At 41.8% G+C, this 27,704-nt stretch overlaps 1 protein-coding gene across 1 annotated transcript in view; it reads right to left on the bottom strand.

Annotated features, from left to right (window-relative positions):
- The window catches only part of RBPMS (RNA binding protein, mRNA processing factor), a 104,428-nt gene extending 77,785 nt beyond the window's left edge, over window positions 1-26,643 (bottom strand). Inside the window, exon 1 of the mRNA XM_063294766.1 lies at window positions 26,041-26,643. Within this exon, the coding sequence (XP_063150836.1) occupies window positions 26,041-26,103 (63 nt within the window). The 5' untranslated portion in view covers window positions 26,104-26,643. The remainder of the gene's footprint in view (window positions 1-26,040) is intronic.
- Window positions 26,644-27,704: the final 1,061 nt, after the last annotated feature.

The raw sequence follows: 27,704 nt of genomic DNA, 5'->3' as shown, positions 1-27,704 counted from the left end.
AAGTTGTGGAAAAAGATTCTAAAAAATCCTAACAACAATTCCACTCCACTCAAGCTGTACAAATACGAAAAAAATTACTACTTCAGCCCTCAGCCAGTAAAGTTATTAAACTTTTATTGAAATTTGAAACAGAAGAACAACAAATGATAGAATGTATGATAAAGTGGGCTAAAATTTTTGGTTACGATCTACAAATGGAACAATGAGAAAACATGTGGCTGAAAGGATTGAAATTTACATTATGTTATAACCTTAAAGAGAATTTTTATAAAATGATGGTTGGTATATGTCACCAGAGAAATTGTCTAGAATGTATAAGGTAAAGGTAAAGGTTTCCCTTAACATTAAGTCCAGTCGTGTCTGGCTCTAGGGGGCGGTGCTCATCTCCGTTTCAAAGCCGAAGAGCCGGCGTTTGTCCGTAGACACTTCCGTGGTCATGTGGCTGGCATGACTAAACGGAATGCCGTTACCTGCCCGCCGAAGCAGTACCTATTAATCTACTCACATTTGCATGTTTTCGAACTGCTAGGTACCTCAAATTTATGTTAGAAATGTGAACAACATGAAGGGACATTTTACCATGTTTAGTGGGCATGTAAAATACTAGAAAGTTTTGGATACAAATATATACAGTAATTCAGAGCATCTTAAAGATTAATATACAATTGAAACTGGAGGCTTTTCTTTCGGGATTGATGGACAAACAGCTGGAAAAAAGTTATGGAATTTTGTTTTTATACAGTATATGATAACTGCAGCAAGATTATTATATCCACAAACGTGGAAAGATTTGGCATTATCCACAATGTAGGAATGGTTGAAGATGATGGAACTTGCAGAGATGGCTAAATTGACTTCATTAGAGAAAAAACAATATCTATCTTTTTTGCTGCCTGAAAACCCCTTATAGACTTGTTTGTGTGAAACAGAAAAAAATGAACTTATGATTTATGGTTTTGATGGCTAGAAAAAAGAGATAATAGAAAAAAGAGAGGTTTTTTTGTAACCACAGAGTAAGGTATTTGTATTTATAATTGCTGTAAAGAAAATCGGAAGCTACTTCTATTTCTTTTCATTCTTTCTTTTGTCTTTGTTTTCTTTTTTCCTTTCTTTTTTTCCTTTACTTTATATTAGTTCTTACTAGTTTTTATCTCCTTTTTAAAATACTTACTAAAAATTTAAACCCATTCTAGGATATTTGGGCACAATTAAAATAGTAAGATAACAGGTTAGTTCCTGGCTGCTAGCCAGTTTCAAGGGTTTGAAATTTTGGGGGATTCAGCCCAAAATATTTGTATTTTATATCCAAAATATGCTGCCTAGAAGTCTTTCTAGGCCTTTCATAGCGCATAGATAGTAGGAGCTCTGATGACAGCAGTTTTCCTAAAATGGCATTCATCCAGTTTGACTGAAAATTATCAGTAAATACTAAAAGAGCCAGCCATCTGGGAGAAATTTTAACTTAAAGCAGTAGTTAAACATGGAAAGCCAAACTCTGTCTTCAACCCTCAGCAATCCATTACCAAGCAAAAGCTTGGATGTGCGATGGATACAACATCTGCCACATGCAAGGGATACATTTTTTCTTCTTCACATCTGGGGGCTTGAGAGATGGCTCTTAAAAATTTAGATGTTACTCTCACAAGTAAAACTGGAGGATAGCATTAGCTTGGCTCCATAAAGAAGGTGGGCTACTGATTACGATACAAATAATTTTATAGTTGCTGGAACAAAATGACATGTTTTTGAGTGGGAAAGGCATAAAAAAGCTGCTACTTTTTTGGAAGGCAGTGTCACATAACAGCATTCTTACATCCTGCAGTAAGGTATTTATTAGGTGATAAAGGCGAATCTGTGCAGTGATACAGGTTCAACTGACAAACTGCAATTCGGAGTGCTTTTGGGTGTAGCCACAGCATCTGACTGGAACAGTTCAAACTTTTCCTGATCCTGAAAAAGAAAGAATTGTTTTAACTATGCCTGGAGCATCTTCATTGTCTGTGGGCCAGATATAATAATAAGCATATAGGTTAAATCACCAATCCCAGTTCTGGTACTCAGATCACCCTCTATAACTGCAAATGCAGAGGGATATATGCCAAGTGGTTGGCACTCTTAATTCCTTCATAAATGTTTGATCTCTGAATGCAGGTGCAATGAGAGTACAAATAAAGTAATGAGTAACAGATTGAAGTGTTTAAACATCAGAAACATTGCCAAGTACTCAGTGAGCATGACAGGTTGTCTTTAAAATCTTCTGCTTGAAGATCAGTAGAAATTGGTGACACTAGATCATCCTTAGGTCTTTACACAGTTAATGGTTTGTTCATTAATAAATCTGGTCCCAAGCAGATTACTTCGTTTGAAGTTTATCTGTTAGAAACAAAAAAATTAATTTTACCCATCCGATATAAAACCAGGGTGGACTATCTGCCTCTACAACCTTGTCTCTGAAGCCCTCTCTGACCAACTGTTGAAAACTGGTGGCATGGTTCCCTGCCACTTTGGAGCATGAAATACACAATAATTGTACTGTAGATCATTTAAATAAGGCTTGAGGGTTTTTTTTAAAAGGCACTCCCCAAACTGCCACTCCAAATCCAAATAACTGGATCATTGGGATGCTCTGTAGCATCACCTATAAACTACAGTTTTTGGCTCCCCCCAAATTTTAAGTGTGGCCCCTTGCCACCACAAAGTTGTCCATCCATGCTATAAAGCTATCTCAACCAGCCTGACAAATAAACCCGCAAATGTTACCAGCTTGCAAATACACAGCTGAGATGACACCGAATCTTTCAGTCATCTTGCATTCCAAATGACTTCCACAAGTGTAATGTCTCAAGACTTAGGGCATGATCCCATTCTTCCTGCTCAGGAAGTAGAACTTCAAAGCCATGAAAATGATGTCAACACACAGAGGTATAAGATATTTCTTTCATTCTTTATTTGATTTAGGTGCCACTCAATTTCAAAATGACTCTGGGAGGCTCACAATAAACATACAGAATAAAAGTATAATAAGAACAAAGAAAATAAAAACTGGAAAAAAGAACAAGATGGCGAATATGGCCAATAACACCAAAAACTTATATAAACCACATCTGAAGAGTAATATCCACAGCTGCTCAGTCCTGGTAGGATTGAGTTGGACCCAGTTCCTCCCCATCCAGGCCCGTATAGCCTCCAGGCACCGGGACAGAGCCTTGACAGCCACACTTGGCAGGCCTTTATAACAGCAGAGCAGAGTCATACTTTCATACAGGATAAAGAACAATGTCAGCTATTTTCTCACCTTTATTTATTCACGTCTGAGCTCTCATCTTTGCTCCAAAATGCTTGGGTTCAGTGTCACTAAATTAACTCACTTTCCATTATTAATAAAAACAGAATCTTCTAAGAAGGGCTTTTGTAAAACAGCTGATACTTGCAGATGTGTGAGCTGGCAAACCAGCAAAAATAGAATTTGTGAGCTGTAAGCTTTTGTGGTCTCATTTGCAAGAAGTATGGACAGAAAATAGTATTTGTGGAAACATCTGGCAAGTCTATAGGTATTTTTTTAAAGGTAAACAATCAAGCATTTTCCCTTCAAATACTTAAAACTTTGAAGGAATTTAGTTTCTGCTTTGAAAGCAGAGGTGGAGAACCTGTGACCTTCCAGATGTTGCTGAGCTCCAAATCTAGCATCCCACATTACTGTCCATGTTGGCTGGGACATCTGGAGAGCCATGTTTTCCCTACTTCTGTATTAAAATCAGGTTGACCATTTTCACTCATAACTCATACTTTTTTGTAACCTTCTTCCAGAAAGTAGGACAGCTATATGCAAACAGGAATTAAAAGAAAAAAAAAAGAGTAAGTTTAACAGGCTAGCTTAAGATAAAATTCTAATACAGGAAAACACTCGATATTCTATTTTTGCTGGTGATCTGAAAACACAGCTGTTCAAGAAACAGATTTGCAAATATTTATGTTATATATATCCTCATACAAGGGCAGCCACTGATGTCAGCACTAACTAAGGAACAGATCAGCATCACCTTTAAAACACCTCCCAACAGAGCCCTCCAGTGGATGCGCATTTGACTTCCTTCTTTTCAAGTCTTATCTCTTCCCTACTTATCAAGTGGCACCCAGGAAACAATGTCATATATGATCTGAAGTCTCATGTGCTATGGGGCTGAAGGAGAGGCCAGCAGAGCAGGAAGACCAAAGATGGGATTGGAAAAATATTTGCTAAGGATTTCAATCAACATTAATTGGAAATATCTGTAACTACCGTGTTCTGATACAAAGGAATATTTTTTTAAAATGTCAGTATGAAAAAAAAATAGAGTACCAAAATTTCAGAACATTTTAATATGCTTTTATTGATTAAATATTGCTTTTATTTATAAATGAATTAAGCTGACTTCTCAAAGCACTTCATTTTCCTTCTTCAAAGTCTTAATTATCCAAAATAATGTGTAAGTAGGATTGCACATGAAGTATGTGTTCCTTATTCTCCAGAAAATACTCTTTAGTGGAGAGAAACTTTTGATTTTTTTTAAATAACACAGATCTAAATTCAATATTATTTAGTGGTTGATTTTAATTTTTACTGGTTGTCACTGTAATGTTAGCTCTACTGGAAATGCCTTGCATTTAGAAAGGAAATAAAAAGGCATCCACTCTTTGCACTCCATGCAGAAGCTGGCCTTCTATTCAAAGTGACTTGCTTGGCTAGTGCTGGAGGACACCCCGCTCATGCCTTCTAGTCCTTGCTAGCTTCTCCACTTGGTGAAGAGGCCTCTTGATTAAGCCACAGGGTGCCAGAGCTCCCATAAATCACTTGCAGTGATCAGCAAGCCTCAAACTATCTGAGGGTTGCATTAATATCTAGCAGGGCCTTTGGGAGAACTCATGATATAAGCAGGGGTGGGAACTCTTACAGGGTCACCATTGCTATTAAGACCATAAAGGGAGAGATGAAGCTAAGAATAATCCACACTAGGGATGAGGGTAGGTGGGGTGCTGCACTTGTGAAGTCAAGCCAACCAGAACAAGGAGCTCGAAAATTAGAAGGCAATGGCAGGCCACTGTCATATTTTTGCTAAGAAAACTATAGGGACATGGCAGAAACATACAGACAAATCTAGGTTCCAGTTGACAAGGTTCCCAGGTTGGAAGGCATTCCTCTGGTTAGTGGGGAAGAACATCAAATGGTCATGAGAAGATCTGAAGATGATGGCAAGACCAGAGTGAAGCTGCAAGAAAGTCTGATCACTGACAGTGCCAGTACTGAAAGAGGAATTCCTTGTTTTACAAGAACACGTGCAACTGGGACATGGTTAGTGAGAAACATGATCCTAAGAAAAACTTGAAATTGTCTAATCAGAAATGAAGTGTACTTAACTGTATGTTTTAGGAATGAACAGGCCACTTTAAATTAGATTATTAGATAGAGAGATCATACAATGGAAAGGCAATGAAGCTCTCCATTCAGTGGAGTTTGTTAGGTACATGCTCATAAATGACACGTTCATCTCTATTAGAATTAGTGGATGTTGTTGTTTATTCGTTTAGTCGCTTCCGACTCTTCGTGACTTCATGGACCAGCCCACGCCAGAGCTTCCTGTCGGTCGTCAACACCCCCAGCTCCCCCAGGGATGAGTCCGTCACCTCTAGAATATCATCCATCCATCTTGCCCTTGGTCGGCCCCTCTTCCTTTTGCCCTCCACTCTCCCTAGCATCAGCATCTTCTCCAGGGTGTCCTGTCTTCTCATGATGTGGCCAAAGTATTTCAGTTTTGCCTTTAATATCATTCCCTCAAGTGAGCAGTCTGGCTTTATTTCCTGGAGGATGGACTGGTTGGATCTTCTTGCAGTCCAAGGCACTCTCAGAATTTTCCTCCAACACCACAGTTCAAAAGCATCGATCTTCCTTCGCTCAGCCTTCCTTATGGTCCAGCTCTCACAGCCATATGTTACTACAGGGAACACCATTGCTTTAACTATGCGGGCCTTTGTTGTCAGTGTGATGTCTCTGCTCTTAACTATTTTATCGAGATTTGTCATTGCTCTTCTTCCAAGGATTAAGCGTCTTCTGATTTCCTGACTGCAGTCAGCATCTGCAGTAATCTTTGCACCTAGGAATACAAAGTCTTTCACTGCTTCTACATTTTCTCCCTCTATTTGCCAGTTATCAATCAAGCTGGTTGCCATAATCTTGGTTTTTTTGAGGTTTAGCTGCAAACCAGCTTTTGCACTTTCTTCTTTCACCTTCATCATAAGGCTCCTCAGTTCCTCTTCACTTTCAGCCATCAAAGTGGTATCATCTGCATATCTGAGATTGTTAATGTTTCTTCCAGAGATTTTAACTCCAGCCTTGGATTCCTCAAGGCCAGCTTGTCGCATGATGTGTTCTGCATACAAGTTGAATAGGTAGGGTGAGAGTATACAGCCCTGCCGTACTCCTTTCCCAATCTTAAACCAGTCTGTTGTTCCGTGGTCTGTTCTTACTGTTGCTACTTGGTCGTTATACAGATTCTTCAGGAGGCATACAAGATGACTTGGTATCCCCATACCACTAAGAACTTGCCACAATTTGTTATGGTCCACACAGTCAAAGGCTTTAGAATAGTCAATAAAACAGAAATAGATGTTTTTCTGAAACTCCCTGGCTTTTTCCATTATCCAGCGGATATTGGCAATTTGGTCTCTAGTTCCTCTGCCTTTTCTAAACCCAGCTTGTACGTCTGGCAATTCTCGCTCCATGAACTGCTGAAGTCTACCTTGCAGGATCTTGAGCATTACCTTACTGGCATGTGAAATGAGTGCCACTGTTCGATAGTTTGAACATTCTTTAGTGTTTCCCTTTTTTGGTATGGGGATATAAGTTGATTTTTTCCAGTCTGATGGCCATTCTTGTGTTTTCCAAATTTGCTGGCATATAGCATGCATTACCTTGACAGCATCATCTTGCAAGATTTTGAACAGTTCAGCTGGGATGCCGTCGTCTCCTGTTGCCTTGTTATTAGCAATGCTTCTTAAGGCCCATTCAACCTCACTCTTCAGGATGTCTGGCTCTAGCTCACCGACCACACTGTCAAAGCTATCCCCGATATTGTTATCCTTCCTATACAGGTTTTCTGTATATTCTTGCCACCTTTTCTTGATCTCTTCTTCTTCTGTTAGGTCCTTGCCATCTTTGTTTTTGATCATACCCATTTTTGCCTGGAATTTACCTCCAATGTTTCTAATTTTCTGGAAGAGGTCTCTTGTCCTTCCTATTCTATTGTCTTCTTCCACTTCCGCGCATTGCTTGTTTAAAAATAATTCCTTATCTCTTCTGGCTAACCTCTGGAATTTTGCATTTAATTGGGCATATCTCCCCCTATCACTGTTGCCTTTTGCTTTCCTTCTTTCTTGGGCTACTTCTAGTGTCTCAGCAGACAGCCATTTTGCCTTCTTGGTTTTCTCTTTCTTTGGGATGTATTTTGTTGCCGCCTCCTGAACAATGCTGCCAACTTCTGTCCAGAGTTCTTCCGGGACCCTATCTACTAAGTCCAGTCCCTTAAATCTATTCTTCACCTCCACTGCATATTCCTTAGGAATATTAGTGAGCTCATATCTAGCTGATCTGTGGGTCTTCCCTAATCTCTTGAGTCTGATCCTAAATTGTGCAAGAAGAAGTTCGTGATCTGAACTACAGTCAGCTCCAGGCCTTGTTTTTACCGACTGTACAGATGTCCGCCACCTTTGGCTGCAAAGGATGTAATCAATCTGATTTCGGTGTTGCCCATCTGGTGAAGTCCATGTATAAAGCCGTCTCTTAGGTTGTTGGAAGAGAGTGTTTGTTATGCAGAGTGAATTGTCTTGGCAAAATTCTATCAGCCTGTGTCCTGCTTCGTTTTGTTCTCCCAGGCCATACTTACCTGTAATTCGAGGTGTCATTTGACTGCCCACCTTAGCATTCCAGTCTCCTGTGATGAAAATAACATCTCTTTTAGGCGTGTTGTCCAGTAGGTGCTGCAGATCCTCATAGAACTGTTCTACTTCAGCTTCTTCAGCATTTGTGGTTGGGGCGTATATTTGGATCACTGTGATGTTAGATGGCTTGCCCTGAATTCGAATTGAGATCATTCTATCATTTTTTGGGTTGTAGTATATCCAGTGATTATTATATACATGTATGCACCTACTGTAGAGATAATGGTATAAACCATCAAGAAATTCTACTGCAAATTACAAGTGCTAAATGCAATGTCAAGAAAGAGCAAAATATTACTAATGGGTGATTGGAAAGCAAAAGGTGGAAAAAAATCAAAGAATTTCTCTATTACAGGAACTACAGGAAGATCTGGATTTGGTAAACATAATACTACAGGAAACAGGTGAATAACATTTTGAAAAGAAAATTCTTTGTTTATTCCCAACACCTCCTTCTAGCAACATAAACACAGGCTGTACACATGGACAGCACCGGATGCCCAACACTGGAATCAAACCAACAACATAATAGGACACTGCAGATGGAGAAGTGCAGCCCAATCAGCTAGAACATTTAGAGATGCAGATGGTGGTACAGGCTGTGAATTATTGGTGGCAAATATATGAGTTAAACTAGAAAATTAAAGAAATAGCTATGCTAGCAAGAGTTGACCAGGAGGACATACAATCAAAATATAAAACCATGCTTAACTTAGGGAAAGAGAAGCTGAGCAGCAGTGAAAGAGACGAAAGACATTGCGAAACCAACGTGGAAAAAAATATTCCCAGAATTTCCAAGAGGAAAGGACCCAAGTGGTTTTCAGAACAAGCTATTTATAATAGCCAGGGAAAGACAGAGAATAAAAGCTACATACTGTACAACAAGAATGACTTCCGGTGACTGAATGAAGATGTTAAGAAAGGACAAGGAAAGTCATCTCAGTCAAGAATGTCAACAGCTCGATATCAGCAAATGTGAAACAATTAAGGCCTAGAGATTGGAAAAGGCTGATATATATGCCTGTCATGAAGAAAGATGTAAGAGAATGTGCAAGTTACTGAACCGTTGCACTAATTCCTCATGCAAGCCAAGTTTTTCTTGACATCTTACAAAGAATAACGCCAAATGTGAAGAGAAAAATGCCAGATGAATAGGCAGGATTCCAAAAAGGCTGAGGGACACAAGATCATATAGCTGATAGATAATGAAGTGAGCAAAAGAACATAGGAAGAAGGTTTATCTTTACTTTAGCGTCTACAGCAAATCTGTATGGATCATGCCCAGAAGGTGGAATACATTAAGGCCAATAGGTGTGCCAGAACATCTGATTATTCTTTTTAGGAAGATTAGCAATGAACAAAAAACTACTATAAGAACTGAATTGTGAGAAATAGAATTCAAGATAGAGTGAGACAAAGATGCATATTGTCACTGTTATCTGGTTAATTTACAAGATTAAATCTCTAGGTACAACTGTAACCCTAAAGCACATGGCAAGGTGACCCAATACTGAGAGGCATAAATAGATAGAATTTAACTTTTTCCATATGATCTTTTTTATACAATGGCAAAATAGGTAAAAAACTAATCAGCACCTTCCCATTCAACCAAAGCTTGTCAGGAAGGCGGCTTTAACCACGGGATAATTTTTGATTTGCTGACTATAATCAAGAAGTCTGGGATGGAGCATTCTGTTTCACTGGGCAAGCCAATGGTCAAAAATCAAAGATGATTTTTGATGATCTTCCGCATTCTGTAAAACTGAGGACAGGGCTCAGAGGAAAAGGTAAGGAAAGATTGCCTAGCAATATCCAAAGACAAATGATTTTTCTCCGTCCTCTTGGCAATGAACTTCGGGAACCCAAGATCTGAGGGAAGCAGGTAGAGAGTAACCAGTAGTTTAGCCAGGCGGACTGTACTGATTTTGAGGGGGGAAGAGGGGATTCTGCGTGATTGCTGTCTTCCCTGACATTTCATGCATTCCTCTTCCCTATGTGAAAGACTGCACAGCTACCCCTTTGCTTCCAGAAGCGTAAGTCTGAGTAAGTTCTGTATTGCTGGCTTTAGGGAGAAAGATCTAAAGCACCTCCATGTCTGTTTTTCCTAGAGCTGCACTTAAGGGAGAAGTACTCAGTGGAAGGGGTTTGTAGTCTATATCTAAATTGACCAGGCTGGAAAAAATATCTTTTTTGTTTTTTTAGGAAATCCCTGAAAAACAGCTCTGCCAATGAGGTATAAATGATTACCTCTTCCAACATTTAAACTTTTAACAATTTAGCACTGTATTCCTGTAATTCAACCAAAATGGTTTCTACTACAGCAAGCGGTGATGAAAAGACGCCATGTGGAAATAACATCTACCACATCCCTGGCACAAATATTCGCTAGCCATGACACATTCCAGTTCTGCCAATGAATGGCAGTCACAAATCATATATTAATGGGGGGACTGCCACACCGCTGTGTCATGTTCTCATTTCAATGTGCTGTTAACATTGTAACGTTTCACATGTCCTCTTCTGTTCCGTGTTCCTTCACCCGGGGTTTTTCCATTCCTTCACCCTCCGTTGTTTTGAGGGCTTGGAATGTATGTTTGGGTTTGCGCTCCTGCTCAAGGTTACTTTCCCAGGCGCATCTAACGGCTTCTAGCACCTGGGAGGGGGAGCGTCCTGACGAGGGATGGGGCGGAACTTGCTCACAGGCAAGGCTTTTAAGTTTGTATTTGGCGCGCTTTTGCTCATTCTCAGCTTTCTCTGTATTTGCATACTATTCCTTTAATAAATCAGTTATCTTTAAGCCCGAGCTTGTGAGACTGAATATTTGGGAGTAGGCAACCGTTACATAAAGCTGAGAATCATTTCATCCATTTTCCGCTAGCCCCATCCAATCGTTGGATAAGAGGGAACGCTAGCGATGACAGAACCTCAGCTTCGCGCAAGTGAGGGAAGCGAGGAGGAACGGGAGGCGGCCAGAATCCGGCCAGCGCTAACCTCGAGAGCGCAAAGAGCAGCACGTCGGGAGTTGCGAGATATCCAATTAGACGAACTGCTGATATCCATGCAGGAGAGTCTCAGGAGTGAACATAGAACTGTTATGGAAAGAGCACCGGGGAGGGGGTCACCACAATTGTCCTGGGAGCCCGAAGTCCCCTTGTCACCGAGGGTGGTGGTAACCAACCAACCTCCGGAAGAGCCGGTCACTCCAGCCCGAATGAGGGCATTAGAGGATAAAATGGATTTAATAGTGACAATCCTTAAGGATCTACCCAGAGAGGCAGAGCCCACCCCGGAGGATTGGGAGGAAGAGCCGTCACAGTACCCCAGGCACAGTACCCTATTAACCCGGGGGAGAAGCAAGACTCGATCAGCCCGTCAAGGGGGGGAGCGAGAGGCAAGACCTCCTAGGGATCGACCACCCATGGGGACTCGGCGTACGCTGACATTCGCGGCACCGCCACAGCCAGCTGAGCCGGCGAGAACCTTCCCACCATTTGGGGTGAAATTCGATGGGGATCCTACAACGCTCTCCTTCTTTATCACTAATGCCAAGCATTATATAGAAGATTGGGGTCGGAACTTTCGGTCAGAACATGGCAAGATCAATTTCATTGCCAACAAGCTGAGAGGAAGGGCAGCAGATTGGTATGTGCAACTATGCCAGGCTGAGGCAACTGAGTTAGAGGACTTCGATGACTTTTTGTGGGCACTTAAACAGCATTTCGAAGACCCCCTAGCTCAAGAAACAGCTAAAAATGACCTGCGGAAACTCTACCAAGGGTCCCTCTCAGTTGCCAAATATGCGTTGGAATTTAAAGCTTTGGCAGGAAAAGTGGAAGACTGGTCGGAGCCAACAATAATTGAATTGTTCAAACAGGGGCTAGAACCCGAAATCCTTCGATGGGCACTAGGAAGAGATGATCCCAAAACGCTATATGGGTGGATTCAGTTGGCGGGCAGCGCAGAAAATGCCCTACAAACCTATGCCCATACCAAAGAGCTTAGACAAACGCGTCTTGCTAGAGGAGCGCGCACATCTGGATTTGCCAGCCGCCCCAAACCGAAAACCTGGGAAGAGGAAAGGGAGCGACGGTTCTCCAAGGGTCAGTGCATCAGATGTGGGAAAGAAGGGCATCGAGCCACGTCGTGCCCGAGACGCCGTCCAGAGGAACGACAGACGAAACCTACGGTAAAGTCGCCTGCTCCTGCTCCACCGCGGAAACTGAAAGCAGCCGTCGCGGAACTGGACCCCCCAGAACTACCCTTCGGAGAAGAGGAAGAAGAGTTGCAATTCGAGCAGCCGGCGGGAAAAGCCTACCACCTGCCCTGAAGAGCGCCCTAGGGCAGGTGGAAGAAACCGGGCGTAACCACGATTCGGTGAGTGGAAATTTCCCCACACTGACTGTTAAAGTTAAACTGAGCTCAAAAACCAAAACTGTGGAAGTGTGGGCCATGCTAGACTCGGGTTGCTCCCGTTCCCTTATGCACCCTGATGTCGTAGCGGCTCTGGAACTGCCCACGTTCCCTTTGCCAAGACCTATGATTTTCACCCAATTGGATGGAACTATGGCGGGAGGGAAAGCAGTCAATCATTCCACGGGACTAGTCGCCCTGCAGATGGGCTCCCACCAAGAAAAGCTGCCATTTGTGGTAGCTCCAGTGGGGGGTCCTCTGGTAATCTTGGGGATGCCTTGGTTTGTACAGCAGAACCCTTTTATCAACTGGCTGCATAGAACTGTGACTTTTGCAGATGGATTTTACAAAGTACCCGAAAAGGACCTACTGGAAGACATGGAGGGTGGAGGGGTAGCATATACTAATGTGCAAACGCTTCAACCTCTTGAGGGACTACCCAATCAGTATCAGGATTTTGCTGAGGTATTTGGGGAAAAGGAAGCGGATCGCTTGCCACCCCACCGAAAAACAGACTGTGCCATTGAGTTTTTACCAAATGTAAAATTACCTCACCCAAAAATATACCCCATGTCTCCCAAAGAGCTAACTACGCTAAGGGAGTTCATTGACAAAAACCTGGCTCGGGGTTTCATTGAGCCGGCTAATTCCCCGGTGGGAGCTCCTGTCCTATTCAGGCCAAAAAAGGATGGGTCATTAAGACTTTGTACCGATTTCCGCGGGCTCAATGCGGTCTCAATATTAAATAAATATCCTTTGCCCCTGATCAAAGATATGTTATCACATCTGTCCAGAGGCAAAATTTTCTCAAAACTGGATTTGAGAGAAGCTTATTTTCGCATTCGCATAAGGGAAGGGGATGAGTGGAAAACAGCATTTAACTGTCCTCTTGGGGCTTTCCAATACAAAGTTTTACCATTTGGTTTATCCGGAGCACCTGGGGTTTTTATGCAACTAATCAATGAGGTCTTGCATGACCACCTATTTAAGGGGGTACTGGTATATTTGGATGATGTATTGATTTATACTGAAACCATGTCAGAACATATCCACTTGGTGCGTCAGGTACTGGCTAAATTGAAAAAAGCAGAGTTGTACGCTAAACTGTCAAAATGTGCATTTCATCAGTCACAAATTGATTACCTAGGCTATCGAATTTCATCTCAGGGCATTGAAATGGACCCTGCAAAAGTAGAGGCTATTGTGGCATGGGAGCCTCCCCGTACCAGGAGACAATTACAAAGTTTCCTTGGATTCGCCAATTTCTATCGGGCATTCGCCCAAAATTTCGCTGAAATCGCCCTCCCCCTTACTGAACTATTAAAAACTAAAGGACAGGGGGATACGCGACGTTCAAAGAACCCAGGCGCGCTCCTTAAATGGACTCCTGCCTGTCAGCAAGCGTTCGAAGCGCTCAAACAAATATTTACCACAGAACCAATTTTACAGCATCCTAACCCCTCTAAACCCTTTGTTGTACAAGTTGATGCTTCTGATTTCTCCATAGGAGCAATTTTGTTACAATCTGACCAATCTGGCGCCTTAAAACCCTGTGCCTACCTCTCTCGCAAATTCACTGAAACGGAGAGAAGATGGCACGTTTGGGAAAAAGAGGCTTTTGCTGTAAAAACGGCTTTAGAAACATGGCGACACCTATTGGAAGGCACTTCAAGCCCTTTTGAAGTCTGGACCGACCATAAAAATCTGGAAGCTCTAAGCACCAGTAGAAAACTCAGTCCCAAACAGCTGCGCTGGGCTGAGTTTTTCAGCCGCTTCGACTTCACCCTTAAATTTATACCAGGCAAGAAAAACTTTTTAGCTGATGCACTCTCCCGCAGACCCCAAGATGCTGGCCCAGGGCCAACGGTCCAAGGCACCGTCTGGACCGACAAACAATTAAGTTTGGCAGCAGTGACTCGCAGCCAGACCCGAGCGCAATCACTGCAACCTCCAGCCGTGCTGCCTTCCGGCCGCTCGCCGCATTTGTCAATTCCCTCCGATTTGCAACAACAGTTGCTTTCCCACCTTAAAACAGATACTTGGTTGCAAACCAATAAACACATTTTAACTTTCACCAACGATCTTGCCTGGCGCAACGATCGCCTTTATGTACCCGATGCTATGAGAAAAACCATACTCCAGCGCTGCCACGATGACAAGCTGGCTGGACATTTTGGCTACGTAAAAACTTTGCACCTTGTGCGCCGGCAATTCTGGTGGCCAACTTTACTCAAAGACCTAAAGGCATATGTGACTGCGTGCCCTGTATGTGCGGCGATAAAGCGCAAACCGGGCAAACCCCAAGGTCTCCTTCAACCTGTTGCCACCCCCTCTGTCCCTTGGCAGGACATTTCCATGGACTTTATCGTTGATCTACCCCCGAGTCAACGCAAAACTGTCATTTGGGTGGTCAAAGACTTTTTCTCCAAACAAGCCCACTTTATCCCATGCGCGTCTATCCCCACCGCACAACAGCTGGCACGCCTCTTCCTCACCCACGTGTACCGCCTCCACGGTATCCCCGCCCGTTTGGTGAGTGACAGAGGCACACAATTTACGTCACAATTCTGGCGGGCATTTTAAAAACTTTTGGGTACAAAGCAGTCACTTTCCACCGCTTGGCATCCGGAAACGGACGGATCTACAGAGGCGGTTAATTCCACACTGGAACAATACCTCAGAGCTTTTGTTAACTACCAACAAGACAATTGGGTCGACTTACTCCCATTTGCTGAGGTCGCTTACAACAATGCCGTTCATCAAACCACTGGTCAAGTTCCTTTTAAAACAGTTTTTGGTCGTGAGTTTGTTCCTATTCCTGAACTTCCTCACCCTCAACCGCTGCCAGCCTCCCTTACTGACTGGGCGGACTCTCTACAAGACTCATGGTCTAATATTCAACTGGCTCTCCTCCATGCCCAGGCTACCTATAAACGCCATGCCGATGCAAAGCGTTCTCCAGAACCATCCTTTGCTGTCGGGGATAAAGTCTACTTATCCACTAAGTTTATCAAGTCCCCACAGCCCTCTAAGAAACTTGGCCCTAAATTTGTCGGACCTTTTCCAATTATTGCTCAACTCAACCCTGTTACGTTTAAACTTGATTTACCTCACAACCTTAAACGTTTACATCCTGTTTTCCATTGTAGTTTACTCAAACCCTGTCTGTCGTCGGACCGCTGGCATCCACAACCCATTCCACCACCTCCACTCATGATTGACAACCAGCAACACTTCGAGGTAACATCCATCCTCGACTCCCGACGCCAGCGCTCCACATTACAATACCTCGTTCGCTGGAAACATTTCCCTCATCCTGAATGGGTTGCTGCTTCAGATGTCCTTTCCCCTCGACTCGTGGCTCAATTCCACTCTGCCTACCCTGACAAACCTGCTCCATAGTTTTTTTTTAACGGGGCAATATGTCATGTTCTCATTTCAATGTGCTGTTAACATTGTAACGTTTCACATGTCCTCTTCTGTTCCGTGTTCCTTCACCCGGGGTTTTTCCATTCCTTCACCCTCCGTTGTTTTGAGGGCTTGGAATGTATGTTTGGGTTTGCGCTCCTGCTCAAGGTTACTTTCCCAGGCGCGTCTAACGGCTTCTAGCACCTGGGAGGGGGAGCGTCCTGACGAGGGATGGGGCGGAACTTGCTCACAGGCAAGGCTTTTAAGTTTGTATTTGGCGCGCTTTTGCTCATTCTCAGCTTTCTCTGTATTTGCATACTATTCCTTTAATAAATCAGTTATCTTTAAGCCCGAGCTTGTGAGACTGAATATTTGGGAGTAGGCAACCATTACACGCTGTATGTCAAATTTCATTGTGACATTATTTCAGAATGCAACAGCCCCACATGCAATACCTATTGTCAGTATTCATAACAGCTGTAAACATATCCATACTGGAATTGGTGTAAAGAGAAACATGGATTTTCAGCAATGAGGTGGATAAGGAAGGGACACCAAAAGACAAAGCTCATAGGAGACAACACCTGCTATTTGATCTGTCAAAGGAAAGAGGAGATGCAGGATGTGGCCAACCTTGGCTGACCATGAGATGCTAAACAGAGTCAAACTTGGTTAGTACATAGTTGGAAGACCACAGGAAATGCCAGGACTATAGGCTAGACTGGGGAGCTGGAAAAGCATCTTGGAAAAAACAAAGCAAACCCCTTCTTATTGTTGCCCAAAAAGTACATTAACATGTCCATGAAATTAACAGGAGTTAAGCTCAACTTGAGGGAGTGTTCAGTCTTTTTTAAATGTATCAAAAAGTTTTACAGTATATGCATATGCTTTCATGAACTGAGCCCATTTCCTAAAGTATTATAACAGAAGTAATTGGTGATAAACAATTTCACACAGTTCATATCAAAAAGTCTGATTTTGTTTATGCCTGAACGGAGATGATGGTTTCCCATCTCATTACTGCTTATGTGAATAATTTTCTACCTATTTAAGTTTTAGGTAGAATCACTTGCATTTCACGGCCACATGACCTCACCACTTACGTTATATTTCCTCTACAGCTACATACATCTTCCAACTGACTAAGACTTCATGCAGTTGATGGATTTTCCTCCATGAAAACACATCTGCCAAATGAGGGTAATCCTTCATGCCTCTGATGGATTTTAGTCCATTAAAGATTATATGTAGTCTGTTTTTGCTTCAACAAAGTTGAGTATCCTTCTGCCAAAACCCCAAAATAAACCAGATTTACAACCTGAAGAAATATCCTATCAAGTTTAAGAGTGGGCAGTACAAATAAATGTTTCAATTCATGGAAAAATGCAAGGGAATGCAAATATCCTCTAGACTCTAGAGAGGACATGCTTCCCCTTGCATTTTCCATGATTAATTAAAAAGAATTATCTTAATAAACCAGGAAATTGGGAAGAGAGAAAATGAAGCCCAACAATGTCAGATATGAGCCATTACACACCTAAATATGCAGATATAAGAACCAGAAGAAGGAAAGGAATTATTCTTGCTACTAATACATGGAAGATTTAGCAGGAAGGGTAGATAAAGTGAACTATCACCTATACCAGGGATCCCAATTTGGGGATAGTGACAGGCAGATTCCAAATGTGGAGAACACTCTAGCAAAATAACTGTGGGCAAAATGCTACCGTGGAAACATAAACACTTACAAAGCACCAATTTACTACAATGCTACTTCCCACCTCCTCTAGTCTCCCTCTGTAGGACACTCCTACCTCTGCTTATCTCTGTCCTATTTCTGGACAGATGGGCATATTGCCAAACAAAGCATTGCAACCTCCCATTTGTTTTAAATTCAAGGAATTAATTAAAACATTTTTGATGCAAGAAGTCAGATGGTCAGGCAGCCTGAAGAACCCAAGGGAAGTGTCTATGAGCACATTTGTACTGTGGGCACCAAGTGGTGGATTCATGCAATGCTGTGGCCCAAAAGACCATGACAATTTTGGGTTGTATCAACAGATGCGCCAACCCTAACAACTCTGAAATACTAAGTTTAGTTTGATTGATTGATTTTATGTCCTTCCTCCAGAAGTTCAAGGTGGCCTTCACTATGCTCCAGCCTCCTTATTTTCCTCCACAACAGACCTGAGAAAGATCTGAGAAAGCCTGTCCCAAAGTCACTCAGTGATCTTCCATGGCTGAAGATGTTCTAGACCAGTGTTTCTCAACTTTAGCAACTTTAAAGTATGTGGACCTCTGGGAGAATTCTGGGAGTTGAAGTCCACACACCTTAAAGTTGCCAAGGTTGAGAAACACTGGTCTAGAACATTGGTCTCCCCAGTCCTGGTCAGTACTCCAGTTTTAGGTCTTGGATATAAATCATACAGTAATAGCAGACTGAAAGGCTTGGATTCATTTAGGCATGGTTAAAAGGTAATACACATTTCAAGTATTTTATAGTATCTCGGAGAATGAAAAGAAGACCGCAAGACTGCAAAGGCCAAAAGTAAGTAATGGACCACCTTTATCTTTAAACACACAATGATCTGGGCAGAACTGGCAAGGGGAAACAACACTGTTAGAAAAGTTAGTTCTTTTATACTTCAGTATTATGCATGCTTATGTGGGAGTAAAATACATTGAGCATATCTGCAGTTCCATTGAAATGTACGTAAGATTTGTGTGGCACACTGGTGTCTGCACTGGGCAAGTGACATCACACATGTCATGACATAATTCTGCAAATGACACATATGATATCTTGTAGATCATTCATATCATGACATAACACAAGTAATACAAATTTCACCATTTGCCACACCATAATGAACTAATAAACATCTGTGTTAAGTACATAAAAGCAAGGTTTTATTTAAAACGTTCTTTAAAAGAAAATTTAAAGTGGCTCATGTTGAAAGAAGCTGTTATCTGAGACTACAAAATGCCCTTGCACGGAGGTATTCAAACCAGTATTGGACATTTGAAAGAAGTGATTTAGGTGGTTATCCTAAGCCTCGTTTTCTATCCAGAGCCATTAATCGATGGGATGTCCTCTGAAGCTTCATTTCTACAATTCCGTTCTTCTATAAAGGAGTCTTATCCTTATTTCATCTGGTTAGCTATTAGAGGTACCAAGCTGTCTTTTCATGGTATACCAGGTGCAATGGTTGCCAGGTTATTTCAAGGACCAATTCTGAGTAGTTGTTTGTACTGTTAAAGCACTGAACAGCCTGGAAACCATAATTCTTAAAGGCTCTCCCTGCCGTACAACAGCCCATTCCGCAATTCATCACGGCCATCTTAGCAACTTTTTGGCTAAATGCCACTTGGCCTTCACAGCAATTGCACCATATTTGTACAACCTCCGTTTTGAAGTAACGCGAACATGTATTCCTTTTACAGGGGTCTTGGGGGAGATCACATTGTATTTATCAGGCTTCTGTTAGGCCATGATGAATTGTGTTCATCTTTTATATGTTAAGACATATTAATTTACTACCAATTTTGAATAGTGTTATTTAAAGAACTTTCATTACTAAATTAAAGTAACAAACAGCAATGTCATGCAGCGTGCTACACATTTCCCCATGTTACAATATATGCTTTATTTTTTTAATGTTTTGTATTTATTCAAATATAGGAATTTGAAAAGATTAAGCTATTTTAAGTTATCCATAAATGGTAAAAATAGAGCAAACAGATGAATTGCATTCCTTGGAAAAATGTTTATTAAAGATGGGAAACTGGCTCGAGAAATTTTAAGACCTGCGGATGCTCTAAGAAAAGTAGTAGGTAACATACAGTCTGCTGTGAGGAAACAATGCTGAAAGAAGTAAAAATGGCTATGTTCTGCCCACTTTATTATGTGGAAGTAAGAGCTGGATATGTTGAAAGAAGCATAAAAGTAAGTTGAATGCAGTGGGATTGGGGAATTTAAGAAATATCAGTGGTAAAACAGAGAGAATCAAGAATGGATGTGGACTGAATACAGAAGTGAATAAACAGTATGAAAGGAAGAGTAAATTGAGGTGCTTTGGCCATATTGTGAAAAGGAATGACTTGTAAAACAAATATACAAAGTGAAAGTGAATGGTGAAGAGGAAAGAAGACCAAGAAAGTTGTGGTTGAGTGGGGTTGATGAGATACTGAAAAGAAACATGAGAAGCTTAAAGAACAAAAGACAATGTATAGACATAATAGAAGCAAGGTTGGTTCCTGAGACAGAAATAATTTGATAGAAAGGTATAATTTACCGTGTTGGTATAAACTAGATTTATTTATTTTCTATCCTGCCTTTATTATTTTTATAAATAACTCAAGGCGGAGAACATACCTCATACTCCTTCCTCCTCCTGCTTTCCCCACAACCACCACCCTGTGAGGTGAGTTGGGCTGAGAGAGAGTGACTGGCCCAAGGTCACCCAGCCGGCTCTCATGCCTAACACAAACACCCTTTGTGTTCTTATACTGCATTTTGCATAAAGTTGCTTACCCCAAAAAGGATGGATATGTATGCATGCATGCACATAATATGCTTTTGAGAATATATTTTAATACATTATAGCAGCTCCTTTTAAAAATGAAATTAACATGCACTTCCTTAAATTGAAGGTAATAAATTTATGTTTTGCTTTGCTTTAATCAAATTTGTATACAGGGTTGTTTGTTGTTTTTGTATTTCATTTACTTTATATCGATAGACGTCCATGCATTAGAAAGCAGTTCTTTTTTAACGGTGATGTGCATCTATGAAGGTAAGTGCTTTCTGATTTTGCTGAGAACATTTAAAAATGGATCATTTCAGCAGAATTGGGGTATGTCAAGGCCTTCCAATCTTTTTGGTCAATGGCCACACTGGGAATTTTGACACCATGACTGTCTTCTTTTTTTGGGGTGGTGGTGGCAGAATTACCTATTTACAAAGCAAATAGGGGCATAAAGCTTGGGTAGGGTCAATGGAGAGGACTAGGGATAGGGAGCATGGAGAGAACCAGATAACAGATCTGTAAGCACACTAGTGCTCCTTAGCATTAAGCAGGTGGCCTGGGGGTATGCAATCATTTGATAGCAACTTGCTTTGATGTATAAGCTGGTTTGGATTTTAAAGACATTCCAAAAACAGATCACCACTATTTATCAATCAGTGCAAAATTATAATGATGAAATAATAGTATTCTTGCCACCCACATGCACATCTGCAAAACAATTTTGGACACATTGCCTGTGCTAATGTATCACACTAAGCCAGGATTTCATGAAGTTCACATAACATACTAAACCATAAGCCGTATTTTACAAGCCACACTGACTGACTTCACATAACAAATTACGGCAAAACCAATAATAACCAACCAGTCTCTTACAATCAACTGAAGAGGTCCTGATCGTGGTCCCAAATCTGGTTCTGGCTCACACTAGGGAATCAGGGTTAGCATATTTTCAGTAGTGGTGCCCCAATTCTGGAATTCTTTCCAAAGGGAAGTGCAACTATTTTCCACACTGGCTTTAAACAGTAACTTAAAATATGCTTGTTCACCTGAGTGCCTTTTAAATTAATTTTGTTATATCGCTGTATTGTTGGATGCTGCACAATTCCTGCTTTTATTGTTTTCTTTTATGTTAGAACATTTAATTTATAGTAGAAAACCATTGTGCTGATCTCTAGGCATCTTTAAAAGGAAAACTGATATACAAATAAAACTGATAATAAATAATAAAATCAAACAAATCACATTCTTAGATTAGCATGTTATGTGATCCCTATTACTGAATAAGGATCTGACCACATAGGCACAAACACCCCAAATCTTCTCTGATCATGGCTAACAAAATATTAGAATATTTGAAATTACAAATCAATTTCTCTCTCTCTCTCTCTCTTTTTTTCCTCTGAGAAATGCTAATGGAGAACCAAGGGGACTGGGCTCTATAGTCCAGACCAGCTTTTCTCAACCTTTTGATCCTGGAGGAACCCTGGAAATATTTTTCAGGCCTCAGGGACCCCCTGCACATTCAGGCTCAAATATAGGCCAGAAGTTACAAAATGATTATATTCATTTCAAGTGTAGGCCTGTATATATATGCACTAACAGTGTTCTTAAACTAAAAATAAAAAATGAAACTTGCCTCTTTAAGGTGAGGTTGCCCGAATTTGAAATGATTTTTTAAATAAATCCTGATCTCCCAGGGAACCCTTAGTGGCCTCCCATGGAGCCCTGGTTGAGAAACCCTGGTCCAGACGAATACCAAGATTTGGTAGTCAACGTCAGTAAACCTGGCCTGAGAATAGATAGCCACTTCACCGTATAGAAAAATGCATGAAAGCCTCATTTGCAGATCATCCTAGATTCGTTGCCAAGAATCTAAGTAGCAAAAATCTATGAGCAATAACACAGAAAACCAAGAAACCCCATGATAAAATAACAACAAATATTACTACTTGGTAAAGATGGTCAACCATATTCCCTCAGTATTATTATAAAAAGGGGATGGTTTTCCACTCCTCAAAAAACAAACAAATCCTTCTATTCCTTCTGCTAGAAGTAAGCTAATTTTTAGAACCAGAATTAGACTGATTTTGAGTAGCATTAATTCAAACAACCTTACCATCATATCTTTAAATAGCCTACACATTTTTGTTTCCATTTAATATAGTTTCAGGAAATTCCATTTGGCGCCATTAGAAATGGCATACTCTTTTGAAATTGTTAATAATTGAAAGGTTGGACTTTCCAAACTTTAAGAAACAAAGGCATGTACTTTAGTTTGGAAATTTCACAAAACATTCTTCTAGGGCCACTAACCTTTTTCTGTACATGTATTATCCTGGCTACAGAATCAGTTTTAGCCAACCTATATAACATATAATTCAACTGCCAGGACATGACAGAAGTCCCCACTAATCATGAAGACTCTTCATTTTGTAACTGATCCTGAAGATAAGATGGTACATTAGAAACACATAAGCTCTGGAAAGGAAAACTTGGATTCAAGTTTAGCCACAGATTTGTTTTTGTAAAATTAGACAAGATGTAGTATGTTGAAATGTCTTTCTTTAGCTCATAGCAGCAGTTTCTGATTCCTAAGAATTCCCCATTTGATCACTAAAATGGCTCTAGAGTAGTGGCATGTAACCCTTCATATTACATATACACAAGGTTAATGCTCCTGAATCAGAAAACTAGCCGAGAAGTAGCTATGTTGGTTTGGTGTGTTTACATGCTTTCCATACCTCACACATGGTTTATCTACTTCACTCAGTTTTCTACTTTCACATAGCACAATGAATCATCAACTGACCACCTGGGCTGGACTGACAAAACAAGCTAAAACATGTTTATCCAGTTTGTCAGTGCACTGTACTGCTATCCTACTACGGGGGCCTGTGGGAGAAGAGCATTTTGGCAAAATAGGTTTGGGGAAAGGGTGAGACACCTCCCTCCCACAAATCAGGCCACCATGCTTTAAAGAAAAATGTAAGCTACATATTGTATAGATTTTGGCCTTTAGTTTCCATTCCCCATGTTCTCAGTGGGAATGTCAGTATATTTTGTGGGAGAATCTCCACAAAATATACTATCTTGAATAAGTCAATACTTTTATAGTGTAAAAGCAATAGGAGCATGCAAGAATATTAGCAATTAGGTTACCAAGCTGGTTTGTATCACCCAAAATGGAATGAGTGGGAGTATAGTTCCCATATAGGGCCCTAGAACTTATTTTCACTTTCATTTATAGCATACTTCCACTTGCCAAGGTTTAGCATTAGACTGAGAGCTGGTTTGGTGTAGCGGTTAAGGCACCAGGCTAGAAATCAGGAGACCAGGAGTTCTAGTCCTGCCTTAGGCACAAAGCCAGCTGGGTGACCTTGGGCCAGTCGCTCTCCGCCCTAGGAAGCAGGCAAGGGCAAACCACTTCTGAAGAACCTTGCCAAGAAAACTGCAAGGACTTGTCCAGTCAGTCTGTGAGAATCGGACACAACTGAACGGATTAAAAAAGCATTGAACTATGCACTGTATGAAGCTGAATATGAACAGATGCCTCACTTTAAAATATCTGAGGGGGGAAAAAAAACCTTGGTATAGTGTGTCAAAGGTGTTTTAGAATTCATGGGGGTGAACAGCATGCCAGTGTGCAACCTTTTAAAGCAGCTGCTCTTTTCTTGGAATCATTGTCAAAATTCAAGTCAAGGAGTCCTCCGAAAGGAGTCTTCAATTAACATATTTCTCTTTGTGTGATATTACTAATTGTACTATAAAACAGTAAATGAGGAGTTCTTAAAATAAAGGTACCTGCTGTACCTCCTTGCTGCTAGAAAAGCAATGGGAGTCGGTCTTTGAATATTCCTTCTTGGGAAGAGCTGTACAGTAGTGTTCTTTTAAGAATTTCCTTATTTCTAGGCCCTCTGAAAATGCTCTTTGGTTCTAAAAACAAACATGCCCAATAATTGGCATTACTGGAAGAAAGGATATGCCCTGTCTGATAGCCATGCAGATACATCCTGTAATAATACTTTGCTTCACAACTTCAGAGTTCTACAATAAAAAAACATGAAATCAGTTCCACAATAAAATAATGCAATCTGATCACAGTGTAAAAAGTTTTCATAATGTTGATATTATGAAATTTCTCTTCCCAGATATGATAAAAAAGCTAAGTAAATAAGTATATAATAAAGATACCAAATCTAAAAAAGGCCATTGGCTAGATTATACTAACTCTGAACATAAATACAGACTTACTGTGTAGTTTTTAAAAGCCTTTTATTAAAATTATCCTCTTATACTGTTGATTCCAATACGTTATAAAAACCCAGTTTTCTGAATTGCAAGTACTGGTACAAGTTCAGTACATATGAGAATATGAAAAGAAAAATTTTAGTATCTTATTCTTATCTAAATAGGTATTATCACTTGGTAACCGGATTGTGGGTAGAAAGCTGTTTATAGCAATCAAAGAAGAAACCTACAGATTTGTCTTCTTTTAAAACAAGAGCAAAACGTAATTCCCACTGACAAGTAGAAATATTATTTACGTGGGGAGTTTTATTTTTCCCAAGACAAAATTATTCCCTTCCTGAATATACGTCTATATTGTTAATATGGCTAATTGCAACTGTCTTACCAACTTTTCAAAACTATGAGTAGTATTCTATTTCTTTTTCCTTCTGGTATAGTCACAATAAACGTCATGTCCCTGTCCTCCTAGATTGAGTTTTGAATGTCTGTCACTCTATTATTTAAACAAGTGCGTTTTATAAAGAGAAATATTGTTATAATTTCAAAAGATAGCCACCACTTTCAGTATTAGCTTGTACTATTCAAACACATACCTAAGCAGATTGTAAATTTATTAAACACCCTGGAAATGTACAACTTCTAAAGACATAAAACTCTGCCTACCTTTTCAAAATTACATGAATGACAAGATTAAACACTATCCTATTTACTTATATGGGAATAAATTCCTTTTAACTCAGATCTTACTTCTGCACACCTGGAAAACGCACTTTCCTGGAAATATTTGTTTCAAAGCAAGCATACATAGTAGAATCAGGCTACTGAACCGCTGGATACTGTTAACCTGCAGCTGCAAATGATCCGTAACTAACCTACTTTTTATTGCGTTTTATTACAACCTTTCCAGCATATGACACTGTGAATTAAGATTTACCCAAGTTATTATACAAGTTTTCCGCATCTTAACTCATCGGAAAAGAATGCGCTCGATACGTTATCTATTAATCTGGGCGCCTGGCTTTTTAAAGGAATAGGCTGCTTTTAAAGAGCAGTTTGCTGCGGACGCTAGATTCAGGGAAAGAAAGACATGAGTACAACGCGACGAAACCACACTCGAGACTTTTCTTCCTCGTTTCAATCTTCCAAGGTACAGGTACCGACTCCCCTCTCCACCAACTTCTAGAAATTCAAGAACGGTCCACAAGCAATGCTGTCTGGAACAGCCGAAACTCCTTTCGTTTTTGCAAAGGTTGCGCAATCTCTCCAGCCTCGAAGGCGGACGGAGCCAAGTGTCAACGGACTCTACCGGGGGTGGGCTCGGAAAGCACAGCATCAATAGGGCTGCCCGCTCAGAAGCGACCTTTCCTATGCCCCAAAACTTTTTCGCGGGCTCCCCAATATCACCGCGGCGCGCGACAGAAGCCCGTAAGGCACCAAACTAAGCCACCGCCTCCCCGCTTCGGGCAGGTACCTCTTCCTCTTGCAGGTTCGCCTCGGCCGGGCTGAGCTCTTGCTCGCTTTTGGCGCTGTTCATTGTCTCCCCCGCCGGCCCGAAATGCCCTCTTCGCCTCGCCTCGCCTCGCCTCGCCTCTCCTCTCCGCGGCGCGTCTAGGCTGAGGGGGTCGCAGGCAGGAAGGCGCGGCGAGGCGCGGCGCGGCGAGGGAGGAGAAGCGGCGGGGCTCGCGCCCTGGCTACCACCAGCTGCTCCGGCCGCATGCAGGGGGTCCTCGCGGAGCGGCGGAGTGGGACCCCGAGCAAGCCGAGTGTGGGGCGGAGAGCGGCTGGCGGTGTGGCTGCTGTTCCCTCTGGAAGAAGGTTGGGAAGAGCCCCAGCTTTGCCTGCGCGCCTTTGCTCTAGTTGGTGGGGAGGGTGCCTCCCTCGCCTGGCGCTCGCTTCGTGGGACGGCGGTGGGGCGCGGAGGGAGAGTAAGCGCGGGCGCGAAAAATAGATTCCCCTCTACAGCCCCCTGGCCAGAGCACGTGAAGCGACCTCGAGCCTGGAGATTGGCAAGGCGAAGCGGGAGGAGGCGCTTAACAGGGTGATAACTTTTGAAGCCTAGTGCCTTTGCTGAAGGCTTGGTAGCCTCTCAGCTGCCCTCCCCGCTTCTCCGCCAAGTCCGGCGCGCCTCGGAGTGCCCTTTTCAGGCCGGCCTTTTGAAAGCAGTGGGCGCAGGGTTAATTCTGAGGGGATGCCGTGATGGACACCCTCACAAAACAGCTGCGTTGGGTGCATGGTCAGTCACAAAACGCCTGCTTCGTCGCTCCCACTACCCCCCCACGCCTGTTCCCCCCTGCTGGGCTTGCTGTTACCTGGGCTACCTTCCCCTCCCCTCTCCTGTAGGTGGATCCATTTCTAAACAAACCCGCTGCCGTCCACCCTTTTTCACCTCTAAGAAGGTATGTGGCGTTTACTTTACAATGCATTATCAACAGAGGCAGTGCTAGAGCTTTGTTTTGCTGCGTGCCAACTCCCTAATTCTTCTTTTTTCAATAAGTGTGACAGAACCTGATGGATGACCAGGAAAGTGGCCTAGGTGCCCACCCTTCTTGCATCAGATTATGTTGCCAGAGTAAATCAATTTCGGTGTTAGACACCACCTTTTTATATATATCAGTGTTTCTCAACCTTGGCGCTTGTAGATGTGTGGACTTCAACTCCCAGAATTCCCTGGGAGTTGGCTGGCGGGGGAATTCTGAGAGTTGAAGTCCACACATCTTCAAGCAGCCAAGGTTGAGAAACACTGGTATATATGGTCAATATTAGTCCTAACTCCAGATTTGCAGTTTGGTGGGAGTAAGTATGGTGTAAAGGCTTCTTTCTGCAAAAGGGAAAGCAGTCCCATCAGCAAGAAAGCCGTACCTTGCTTAGAAATCCCACTTATATTTGACATACATATAATGTTGCAGTGTTCCCCTTAGTTTCAAAGTGGATTGAATTTGAGAAGTAAACATCTAGCAGGAGCTAAAGCTACCCCTGAACACTTCCTGCCTTGGTCTGCAAAAATTAGTACAGGTAGTCCTCGTTTAGCGACTGCCTCATTCAGCAACCATTCGATTATAACGGTGATGAAAAAAGTAGCTTTGCGACTAATTGATGCATTTACTGCCTTTGCAAGTCTGTAATGCTAAGGAAAGC

Source organism: Candoia aspera, chromosome 2 (genome assembly GCF_035149785.1).
Source record: "Candoia aspera isolate rCanAsp1 chromosome 2, rCanAsp1.hap2, whole genome shotgun sequence".
NCBI classification, from domain to species: Eukaryota; Metazoa; Chordata; class Lepidosauria; order Squamata; family Boidae; genus Candoia; species Candoia aspera.
Note: the sequence above shows the minus strand (reverse complement) of the source record. Positions and strands in the feature narration are given on the sequence as shown.